General features: G+C 44.9%; 1 protein-coding gene across 3 annotated transcripts in view; it reads right to left on the bottom strand.

Annotated features, from left to right (window-relative positions):
• LOC146185132 (methyltransferase-like protein 25B) overlaps positions 1-12663 on the bottom strand; it is a 30841-nt gene that overhangs the window by 2715 nt on the left and 15463 nt on the right. The window contains exons 8-9 of one of the 3 annotated variants that reach the window (XM_084606115.1): positions 6465-6572; positions 3605-3690 (exon numbers count right to left, since the gene is read on the bottom strand). In XM_084606115.1, the coding sequence (XP_084462241.1) occupies positions 3605-3690; positions 6465-6572 (194 nt within the window). Of the gene's footprint in view, positions 1-2649; positions 3691-6464; positions 6573-12663 lie in introns of those variants that run through there. The other 2 variants (XM_084606114.1, XM_084606113.1) reach the window with 2 other exon arrangements.

The following is a 12663-nucleotide window of genomic DNA, read 5'->3' on the forward strand; positions in this document are numbered from 1 at the left end:
CTAGTCTTGCTGTTATGTTCTTAAAAGCAGGCCACTTGTGTGCCTCAAATAATTTATGGTACAAGCTGCAACTGAATAAAAGGCACACTGTATCCTTTTTCTGTAGTAACTGAAAGCATAGCTGCCATAAAAGCCTTGGGGAGGGGAGGGAGTGTAGGTTACTTTTGGATTCCAAATTTTGCAGTCACTTATTTTTGTGAAGTTGCTACAGAGATACATTTTGGTCCACAGAGTTCCACTCATGAATCTTACATCATGACTCAGATTTCAGTTGTGGTTATGAAAACGTCAGAAGGTATATCATTGCAGGCTCTGCCTGCTTCAGAAACTTCTGTGTGTAACTTAGCGCAAAGCAGATTCAACATTTTTATTCGATTTGAATTCACTGTCAGCATTGTCATCATGTGTGCGGACAGTTCACACCGCAAGCACGTGTGATGCATAAACCAAACATGTGCCCTTTCTTCAATGACACAAAGCATGGTAATTTTGCTTTGTGCAGTTAAAGAACACTTAAAGTACTGCAAAAACTGCATATAATGCGAGGTGTAATTTAGGGGTAGTGAAATACAAGAAAAAAATGATTTTCATATATATATATATATATATCAAAAGTATTTATTTTGCATGACATTTCACGGTTTCTTTGCAAGGAACACACACTCCGCACTTTCACTTCCTATGCCACCCTGCACCAGGCGTCGAGTAGTGAGCGTACCTTTATGTGCCGGTGCTTTCGCGCTGATATGCATGATCACAGAATTTCATGTGCCGTGAGGAGAAGAGCTGCTCACAATCGCCTCAGGAATCGCGGAAGCCACATAGTCCTCTGATTGTTATAAACCAGTAGGCCGCTTCTAGCTTGGACACAGGACTGCAGCCACAACCTGCTGTTCAGAATGAGCCGGGAGCGGCGTGTGCATCGCAGAAGTGTTTTCTTGGTCGTATTGTTTTGCGGTCATTTCACTTTCATTGGTGCATTGTCTGTCGAGAGTTCCTTGCTAGAGAATTATCTTTCCATAGAAACTCTTCTTCGGTACCTCTAAATGCATTCGTTTATGCCACATTTCTCGAAGGTGTAACACCTAGAATGCTAGTCAAGCGTCCGCATTATGGCTGTAGGGCGTGGCCAGCATGGCTGGAGAGACCTGTGAGAGACCCATGCAAAATGCCAAGTGCTGCTTTCACCATTCCTACGTCATCGAGTTGCGATCGACCTGCATCTGGTCGTGTGTTCGTTGCGAGTATCTTGGTCATGCCATGGTCACGAGGGATGCGGGGTCAGTTTGGGGAAACTGAAATTATCGAAAAGTTCAACTGATGCTACTGCTAGATGGCACCTGCTCTAGCTGGAGTCCTTATACTGATAGCACTGAATAGCACGAGACCGGAACTGTGAATTTGTTCAGATCTGCATATAATGCGAGGCAAAAATCTTACACGATGAAAGTGGAAAAAAAAAAACTGGCATTACCGTATAAACACGTGTAAGGGCCGGACCCGTGTATGGGCCGCATCGCCTATTTCCCGAAGCAAATAAAAAAAAAAAAAAATCTGTGTGAAGGAACTTTTCATGACACGCGGGAATAGCCTTCAAAATGCAGATGCCGCTCACAGATGGCGCCTGCAGTTGCGTGTCATCATCATTATCATATTTTCCCACTGCTGCGAGCTTCCATATCCATATCGGCATCGGTATTGACAGCCCCGGCCACCCCGTCTTCGTTTTGCGACGTTTGCAACTTCCGTGGTCACTTGACGGATAGAGTTAAACAACACCTGCGCAGTATCTGCACTGACATGGCCGTCATACTGGGCGGCCTCATCGGCATGCTGCAAACCTGGAAGTCATCGCCAATCAGCTTTTTAAGGTAGAATTCTGCAGGCAGTACTCCGAATGGATGGCAATCTGCAGTCACGACTAGATGTTGACTGGCGGCTTAAGAGGGCACCGTTCGCAACTGTGATTGGTTAGATGTTGTTGGCGTGGAACTCCGTGTCTACGAACATTGTATCCCGGAGTTTTAAGGGGACCAGGATTGCAAAACGTTTAAACGGGACGCCAGCTCGGAGTCCAAAGACTCCGCGATTGAATGCTAAATAAACGCCGAACATTCACCAACTGGTCTGCTTTTACCTAAAAATTTTTTTTTTTTTTTTTCGAGTGTCACGTGTATGGGCCGCACCCCTAAAATTGGCTGCAAATCTGGGAAAAAAATGTGGCCCTTACATGCATTTATACAATATATGAAAGTTTTTACGCTACTGTCAAGGCTTTGGCCACCTCATTTCTTTGAGGAGCAGCTGTGGCTATGAGACAATGAAGGTGCACTGTGTTGAAAGTGGCAACTGATCACATAAAAGAAATAAAGCCCAACACAAAAAGCCGATCCCATGAACAAATGTGCATCGATGTATTGATGTTTAAGTATGAATTTGCGCCCCTGGATAGATGATATAAAACCACAATATTCCAGCCACTGGTGCGGGGTTGAACATATTTCCCTTTCATGGCGGAGCATATACCACCAGGCAGTGATGCTTTCGCGCGAAAGACCACGAGTGGTCTTAATAGAAATTCAAATTTTTTGTTATTTATTGTCTTCAAGATTTGAGCTAACTTTCACAAAATCTTGTAGAAAAGTCGAAAGAGTTGGCAGGTATACCGAAAGTACTCTCTCTGTGCTGACTCACATTTGTCAATGGACGCTTGATACTGACGTGACCCTCCAGATTGACAGCATCTGATTTGTTGTCACTGAAGAGAGTTTGAATTTAGGACATGTTTGCAAGGAAGACAATTACATACATACATGAGACAGACATTTCATCGCAGCATAGTTTTTGTAAGGCAGCTTGCATCAGACTGGCTGCTCAGTGATAACATTATATTTTTATGACAGAATATTACCTTCACGAAAGTTACCATATGGACAGCTATACCATTTGTGGTTTCTTGTGCACTGTACATCTTCTCCATTTGATATATGTAGTATATATGTGGCAGTTTCAGTTCCTAAGTAATTTCAAGTAAATAATTTGGTTAACACTAAGTATAAAGATATTCCTGTTTATTCAACCTGTCACCACCCACCGGCAATGCTGCTGTACTCTCATTTCCATTATAACCGGTTCGAGTTCTTTCAAAGTCTGCTCGCATGATGCGAGACCCCTTGTACGACAGACCCGTTCCGAACAAGTAGTGCAGTTCTGTCTGATTGTAGGCGTGCAGTCTAACTGGGGAACTCCACATTCTGCACAGACACTAGTTCAAAGTATGAACTGTTCTCAAGATTGGCTAGGAGAAAAAGCATTTTAGACTAAGTGTGTGCTCAGAAATGTAACTTGCATGAAAAGAAAAAACAAAAACATGGACAAGTGTTAGCTCAGATAACTGGTAAAGCTAAGTAACGTTGTTTGGTGCACTTTCCTGCTAAGTCGCAACCCGAGTGGCAGGTAACCTGCACTTTGGTAACGTCTTAGCCTCATTAACCCACAATATCACATGTCCAACTTGGCCATTAGAGAGAGAAGTACCTGCACTGTGAAGAGAAGCAGTCATGCGCAGGCTTCCCTTAGCAGAATAGCTGAAGGGGAAACTTACCGTAAGTACCCGCACCTTCGCCAACTGGCACTTGTGTGTCCTGTGCACTTCATCAAGGATGCTGTACCAGGCATCATGTTCCTTCTCTGCAAGCAGCACCACCATGCTCTCACTTAACAATGCAAATTGCTTTTCTAATGGCGTTAGCTAGTGTCACAAAGTATCGCAAAGGTTCACTAAGTTTGGGGCATGCATTGAAAAATGGCAGTTTTTGAGAATTTATTTTGCTGTTATGACTGAGTGCATTCCTCTTTTCACATGTAAAGACATCATAGCCAGAAACTGTTAAAAATATCCAACCCATTTCCTAACGCATGATGCGTCAACTTACCGATTCACCCACAGACAGGCTTGCGCAAGTGAGTAGGCCTATGGTTTTTCTCACAAAGGCCTGCTTAGCAGTTTCACACTTCCAGGAAGTAACAATAAAAAAATTTAGCACCTAACTGAGCTCTTGCACTGAGCCTTTCTATAACTTTCAGTCGTGTTTTTCTCTACTTATTTTGGCTCAAGAACTGTTTTTGCACAAATTTCATATACTTCATTTAATCATGCCATAATCGAATGTGGCATAAATAACCTTTAAAGTGCACAGAATGCATGTAGTAGGTTTTAATGCAATCGGCAATATATTTATTACTCAAAATATTTTAAGTATTGAGGCATCAGCCACTGAAAACTACTATAGCAAGATGTAAAACTGTCTCAATATGGTGCATGCTAAGGCAATGAAATATCGAAGTAAATAGCGGAATGCTAGGAGCATCAAAAAAAAAAAAAAAGTTATTTTCACTGCTCTGCCAAGAATCTCGCTGCCATGTCCAGCAGCTTCACAGGCAAGCACTGTTTTTCACTTGCTCATGGCTAAAAGAGGAAAGCAACAAAATATCTTAAAATTAAAAACAGATTTGGAAACGGGAAATAATGTTCTATAAGCTAAAGATGTTTCAATCACTTAGCGTTAGCGCCAAGAAAACGCTTATGGGGAGCTGTGCCCAGTGGGGAGAAATGGAAGTTTGCATGGCTCAACAAAGTACCGCAATATAATTGCAAAGAGACCATTCTCGCCAAAAACAGCTTTTATCAATTTAAAAAGCAAAAACAAAATATAAGTGCCATCAGCGGTCAACTACGGTGTTTGGACTCCCAGGGCTACGCTACACAACCATTCCTTTCAAAATGGTGGCACCCTATCCTTTTTAATAAAGATGCCGAAAGCTTGAACCGTTTGCAGGAAAGGTTCTTAAAGCCATTTTTCTGTCCAATAAATGAGCCCCACAGCAATGGTGCAGTGGTTAGGGCACTCGACTAGTGTGCCCAGGGATGCGGGATCGAATCCCGGTCGTGGCACCCACTTTTCGATGCAGGCTAAAAGCAAGGTGCTTGTGTGCTGTGCGATGTCAGTGCATGTTAACCCCAAGTGGTTGAAATTTCCGGAGCACTCACTACGGCATCTCTCATAGCCCGAGTAGCTTTGTGATGTTAAACCTCATTAATCGAACCAATCCAACAAATGTAATTTTTTGCTGCCGGACACACTTCAACATGCCCAGAAAGAGTCGGAGAGTCAGGTTTTATTGCAAACAATAATTGGGTGAAATTGTTCCTGGTGTCCTTCTTAAAAGTGAAACTGAAGTGACCAGAGATCATCTTCCAAAAGGTGCTGGCGAGCGGAAATGGTGACATCAATAATGCTTTCATGAATGAAGCATTGTTGCAAGGACAAGATGGCCACCTGCTTAACCTTGTATACAGAGATTAAGATTACCAACTATCCCTCCTGGCAATGTCGCAAGAAAAAAAAAAAAAATGCTTCTGTATTTGTCACTTGTTACCTCTGGTTGCTTTTGCAAGACAATCGCTGCAAATTGAACACTTTTTTTGCTGCTTATCCAAAACACTTGCAATTGATAAATGTTTAATAAAAGTTTAATGCTTCTTTTTTTGTGTATAAATTCAGGCAGCATTCAGAAGGTGTTAACACATAAAGTGCACCGCGAATGCCTTTCTTTGTGGCCTTATCTTTTGTCCTTGATAAGCTCTTGTTTCGTGATAAATTTGCTCTGTGCAGCCAACAAAAAAAAGGGGGGGAAGTGTAAATTTATAAGCCCTACTTACATTTAGTGCCCTCAATATGTACAGATGACAGCATGGGTCTTGAAAATGACTTTTTTATTTATTCGAGACAAAAATATCCATGCTTGAACTTGTCATCAGTTAACTGCAGCTTTCCCCCCATTACTTGCAATTTGGCTTTTCAGAGTCTACAGTTTAAGTGGGCAAAACCTTGTCTCCTTTCATCAATAAAAGTTCGCTTATTATTATGAGAATTAACGTCCCAAAGCAACTTGGACCATGTGGGACAATGTAGTGAAGGGGTCCGAATAATATTGGGCACCTGGGGTTTTTTAACATGCACTTGCATCGCACAGCACACAGATGCCTTTTGTTTGCCTCTATCAAAATATGGCTGCCACAGCCATGATCGAACTCGGGTCTCCCAGATCGGTAGTTGAGCGCCCCCTAATCACTGAACCACCATGGTAGGATTCACCACTAAAAGTGATGTGTGAAAATATCATGTCTGAGCCCAATCATAGCACGCCAGTGTAGCATATCCTGGCTTATGTAATATGCACGTGCAGCACATACCAAATATATTTTTTTCTTTCTGAGAAAGGAAAGAAAGTTAACTGTAAACATTTAGCATGAACTGAACATACTTTTATTACGTTTTTTTTTTTATTTCACTGCACACATCAGTGACTGACAGGATTTTTGTATAAACAGACACTTGGAAGCCTTCAATCACTTTGACTAATAACTAGGATGTAATGTGCTGCAAGCCTGCTGGACTCACTTGTGGAACAGTGAACGTCACTCATTATATGATCACGGTAGGCCTGCCAGGAAGATAGCTGTGACTGCCTGGCCATGTGTCGCCGCGACTTCTTCCATGGAAGACCATCTGCAAAGTGAAAGCTTGTTGCACATGCTCAAAAAATCCAGTGTAGTGCATATGAGTTCCAAAAAAAAAAAAAAAACAATGCTGAGGGATTTCGTTATTACAAAGGAGTCATGTCAGGAGCACAGAACAAAGCTCTCCACTGTAGCTGTAGATGATGTATTTTTGAGGGGCAGCTCACCTCATTAACAGCTCTTAAAACCCAACAATGCAAGAGCAGTAACATGTACACAAGCGTGTACTGGTAGACCTGCATGCAAATTTTAATTGTAGAATGAGAGAAAACAATATTACATGAAACCTGTTAAATGGGCATCATGCTGCAGAAGCTGCCAAAATAACCACATGCCTTTCAGTATTAGAAACATATTTTTCGGAAGAGTGAGGTTAAGTGCTACTCCTTGAATTGAGAGCTTTGTTAAAACCAAACATTTGCTCAAAACTTTCTTAAGCTACTAAAGGAAACGTTTTCTGGGTCTCACAATGCACTCTGACCACTTTTCATGGCATTACACAGAGGTTTCATAGAAGTGTCTGTCTACCAGTCACATCAACACACACCACACTCTGCCTATCTAAGTTTCATAACCAGCTCTCTCGCACAATGTGCTGCTGAACGCCTGATTCCCACACTTCCTCCTGTGGTACGCGTCACCATGCAACCAGTAGAACGATGCCCACTGTACTTTTTCTGCTTCTCTAACAGCGCCCTTTCCACTCATCCTCCTCTGACAACGTCCACTGCACTAAGTCACGTGGTGCAGTAAAGTAATTAAGGCACACATTGGGGCCTTTCGCACCGGATATAAGAAAAGAGCATTTGTCCACATGAAAGGACACTGACTGATTGCCAATTTTAATTATGCAGCACATGAAAAATTGTAGACGGAAATGGCATGCTCTATTTACTTTTGTTCGCAACAGTACATGTCGTCACTTTGAATCCCTACTTCACACTAGACTAGCAGATGCATGCCAGTTAGGAAGCAAAATAGTATGATGCCACCTGGAACGCTTCATGAAGAATGGTCACGTCACGATTTTAATATGAAAGGGGAAATTCGGTGCCGCGTGGAGGTCCACTAGTGATGCCTAATGAGCAGATGGTGTGCCAGAGGTGACAAGGGGTGAGAGGCCTTACACAGTGGTATCTGTTGTGCATGCCGTTGTCCCCAAGTGAGGTGAAGATTCATGGTAAACAAGTGTGGAAAGACGAATACAGCAGGGAAGACAACATGAGACAAGTGTTCATGGAGGATACTTATCATGTACTATGTATGTTTTTTTTTTTATGTTATGATGACATTTCAAGCTTATGTTGGTTTTGCGCCATCTCCTATCAGCGCCACTCTGCAAGTACGATTTTTGCAAGTCCAATGGCTATGCTAGGAGGCCAACACATTCTCAACAAAGCACATTTCCAATCAGTTAGAAACTTAACTTATTATTCTTAACTTATTCTTCTTAAGTAATGAGTTAGGGATCATGAATACTTTCTTCAGCAAACAGAAGAACCGGAAATGGACATGGAAAAGTTCTAACGGGGAGACTAAAAATAAAATTGACTTCGTACTGTGTTCAACCCCTGTCATTATGCAAGATGTAGAGGTAATCGGGAAAGTGCGATGCAGTGACCACAGGATGGTGAGGTCCCGAATTAGCCTAAATCTGAAGAAGGAACGCAACAGATTAGTAAGAAAGAAACCCATCAACGAATTAGCGGTGAAGGGGAGGGCAGAAGAGTTCAGGATCTCGCTACAGAATAGATATTAACCTCTAACTGAGGAATGGCGACATTACCATAGAAGCAATGAACAATAATTTCAGAGATATCATTACTGAGTGCGCTGTAGAAGTAGGCGGTAGTATAGTTAGAGAGGATACCGGTAAGCTGTCTAAGGAGACGAAAGATTTGATTAAGAAACGCCAGAGTATGAAAACTTCCAATCCAAGAGACCAGATAGATTATTAATTTAAACTGCGCAAACACGAAGACAAAGGACAAGATAGAAGAAAACCACAGTACAAGCGCTGACTCACAACTATGCCTAAGCCCTTTACTCCAAGGCCCAGAAAAAACAAACATGAAGAAAACGAAACAATCACTTCCTCTCTCCACTCTCTTGTGGAGCCTGTTATATAGAACGAACAGGACGATGTATTAATAAGGGACTACAGGAACACCGGAACAACTTGGAAAGTGGCAAGGACAAAACGTTTCTGGTATCACATTGCCATTCATGTGAAATAATGAAGAAGGAGAAGAAGTGCAGTCCTAAGTTTGACCAGGTTAGGATTTTGTATCGTCACAAAGAGATGACGAGAGAGGTAGTGGAATCATATTTTATTTCAATGGACAATAAGTGTGTCAGCAAGACTTCTCTTGCTCTTTCAAGCAAAGAGGTGTCTTTTTTGAGTGATTTTTTGTGCAGCAGGTGACCCAGGGGTTGCTTCACGTGATTGTTTCATTTTCTTCATGTTTGTTTTTTCTCAAACATGAAGAACATGCCTCAGGAGTAAAGGAACATGACAGCCTGCAGAGGCTGCATGAGCCACGATCAGGCGCCGTCTTCGCCGTTCTTTGCCGGGTGGCGCGCGATATCCGGGTTCCCGGCGCCACCCAAGAGGGCGCTCAACATCACCAGCTGAGCTGAGTTACCTCTGTTCTGCACCAGCCACAGCAGCCCTGTACAGCTTCTAAATTTTCTTGCTTAGTTCGTCACTGCCCTTAGCCACCCTCAGCAATGTTTTCTATCTCACGATGTTCACTTTGTAACCTCGGTGATGCACAAAGCCAGCAATGTTGGCAGGTTCCCTCCTCTGTATTGGTTTCTCTTCTCTCTTATTTCCCTCTACTGTGTCTTCTGTCTCACGCCAGTGACAGAGATAAGAAGAATCAATTTTTGCTGCTTCATATTCACTGAGCAAGTTCATTTAATCCTGTCAGCCCCAGTGAAAAGAGAGAAAAATTTCGTAAGGACCAAGAAAATTGGCTAAGATGAACTGCAATTTCATTGATTAGAAGTTTCTTTCTTTCTTTTTTTAACAAGATGTCAGCTACAATATTGTCACGACTGAAGTCAGAGGAAGCAGTGAAGGTACACGTAGCCGAGGACCCGAGAATAAGGTCGGCTTGTAGTTCCGAACACAGAGTCACAGAGTCCAGCACCAGCGCGCCGCTCGTGCCAACCACCGCTTCGTCGTCGTCGGCACCAAACACGGCTGTCGCGCGGCGCTAGGCACATGGCATTATTCCCCCCTATGAAAGAAAACATCGTCCCGATGACAAGGTGAGAGGAGAAAAAAAAATTAGGCGTGAGGTGAACTGTACAATAACGCAAGGTTTCACTTGCAGGGAACGCTCAGTCACGCGAAAAGTACGGCTTTAAGCGCACCACATGCACGATTTCAGGCCGCTGGCGTCGAACACTGACGGTCACAGTTCCATCTGGAATGACTTCGTAATTAACGTTGTTTAAGCGGCACAGGACTTTATAGGGTCCGAAATAGCAGTGGAGTAGTTTCTCGCTCAAGCCTTTGTGGCGCACGGGGGTCCACACCCACACTTGGTCCCCTGGTTCATAGTGGGCCTCCCTGTGCCGAAGGTTATAGTGTCGAGCGTCGGTGGCATGCTGCTCCTTGATGTGCAAGCGGGCCAGCTGACGGGCTTGCTCGGCCTGTTCTGCGAAATGGGCGGCGTCGGGTTCGACTGCTTCTTCCCCGCACGGGAGCATCGCGTCCAACATCGTGCGGGCCTCTCTGCCATATACGAGACGACGAACGGCGTAAACTTCGTGGTTTCCTGCGGCGCCGTATTGTAGGCGAAGGTGACATACGGCAGGATCTCGTCCCACATTTTATGCTCAACGTCGATGTACATTGAGATCATGTCCGCCAAAGTTTTGTTTAGTCGTTCCGTTAATCCATTTGTCTGAGGGTGATACGCTGTCGTGCGATGCTCGGCATGGCTGAGAGTTAAGGTGTCCCGCAGTAGCCGAGCTGTAAACGCCTTTCCTCGGTCAGTAATGATGGTCGACGGTGCACCGTGTCTGAGCACAATGTCGTTCATAAAGAATCGAGCAACTTCGCCGGCAGTACCTCGGGCAAGGGCCTTCGTTTCAGCGTAGCGTGTTAAGTAGTCTGTGGCGACTACGATCCACTTGTGTCCGTTCGAGGATAAAGGAAATGGGCCTAAAAGGTCCATGCCCACTTGCTCGAAGGGTGTGAGGGGTGGTTCAATAGATTGTAACATACCGGATGGCTTGAGCGTGGGTTTTTTTCGCCGCTGGCATTGTCGCCAAGTCTGTACGTAACGTCTAACGCTCGGAGAAAGATGTGGCCAGTAGTAGTTCTGCCGGACTTGGTTTAGGGTGCGTGTAAAGCCAAGATGCCCTGAAGTTGGTTCGTCGTGGCAGGCCAGGAGGATTTCGTGCCTTAGATCAGCCGGTATGACTAGCAGGTATGTTTTCACACTCGACGTAGAATTCTTCTTATAAAGCACCCCATTGGAGAGGCAATACGAAGACAACCCCCGAGCGAGGTACCGGGGTATTGTAGGATACCCACCTTCAAGATGGTCAATAATCAGTCGCAGCTCGCCGTCGGCACGCTGTTTGGAGGTGAGATCGGACGTAGTGACTGCTCCGAGGAAGCTATCATCGTCGGTGGCATCTGACGAAGGAGGGCCGACGGGCGCGCGGGACAGGCTATCAGCATCGGTGTGCTTCCGGCCAGACTTATAAATAACATCGAAATCAGACTCCTGTAGGCGCAATGCCCAACGTGCTAAGCGGCCACAAGGATCCTTTAAGTTTTTCAGCCAACACAACGAGTGATGGTCAGTGATGACGCGAAATGGTCAGCCATAAAGGTACGGGCGGAACTTGGCAGCGGCCCATACTACCGCCAAACATTCTTTTTCAGTGGTGGAATAGTTACACTCAGCACGGGAAAGTGCACGGCTGGCGTAGGAAATTACTTTCTCGACCCCCTCTTGGTGCTGAACTAGAATGGCACCAAGGCCGACGTTGCTCGCATCCGTGTGTAATTCTGTGTCGGCATCATCGTCGAAATGTGCTAGGATCGGGGGTGACTGGAGCCGGCGTCGTAACTCGTCGAAAGCCATTTGCTGCTCGGCGCCCCAGGAAAATGATGCGTCATCTCGAGTCAGGAGAGTCAGAGGGCTGGCTATCTGTGCAAAGTTTTTGATAAAGCGACTATAATAGGAGCACAGCCCCAAAAACCGTCGGACTGCTTTTGTGTGGGCGGGGACGGGAAAGGCAGCAACGGCAGCAAGTTTCTCAGGGTCAGCTCGGATGCCATCAGCACTCACGATGTGCCCAAGAAACTTCAATTCGGTGAACCAGAAGTGGCACTTTTGAGGCTTGAGAGAAAGGTTGGCAGACCGGACAGCTTCGAGGACAGTTCTCAGGCGGCGCAGGTGTTCCGTGAACGTCGGTGAAAAAATTATCACGTCGTCGAGATAAACAAGGCATGTCTGCCACTTAAGACCTGTGAGCACAGTGTCCATCATCCGCTGGAAGGTGGCAGGAGCACAGCAGAGCCCGAATGGGAGGACGCGGAATTCATAGAGCCCATCTGGTGTTACGAAGGCAGTTTTTTCACGGTCCCTCTCATCAACTTCAATTTGCCAATAACCACTCCTGAGGTCAATGGAGGAGAAGTACTTGGCTCGGCGAAGTCGGTCGAGAGAGTCATCAATCCGTGGCAGCGGATAGACGTCCTTCTTTGTCATACTGTTAAGTTTCCGATAGTCAACGCAGAAACGAAGTGTTCCGTCTTTCTTTTTAACGAGGACTACAGGCGACGACCATGGGCTGCTTGAAGGTTGAATGATGCCATCGGCGAGCATCTCCTTGACTTGCTGTTGGATAGCGTCTCTCTCCCGAGGAGACACACGATAGGGCTGCTGATGGATGGGTCGAGTGCCTTCATGTGTGATAATCCGGTGTTTAATGACCAACGTTTGCTGCACTTTAGATGAAGACGTGAAGCACACACGAAACTCCAGCAATAGATCTTGGAGTTGCCTCTTTTCAACGGAGGAAAGGCTAGAATTGATGCCAACAGTGTG

This window comes from Amblyomma maculatum, chromosome 6, assembly GCF_055883805.1.
Source record: "Amblyomma maculatum isolate TAMU_Amacu chromosome 6, ASM5588380v1, whole genome shotgun sequence".
Taxonomy (NCBI): Eukaryota; Metazoa; Arthropoda; class Arachnida; order Ixodida; family Ixodidae; genus Amblyomma; species Amblyomma maculatum.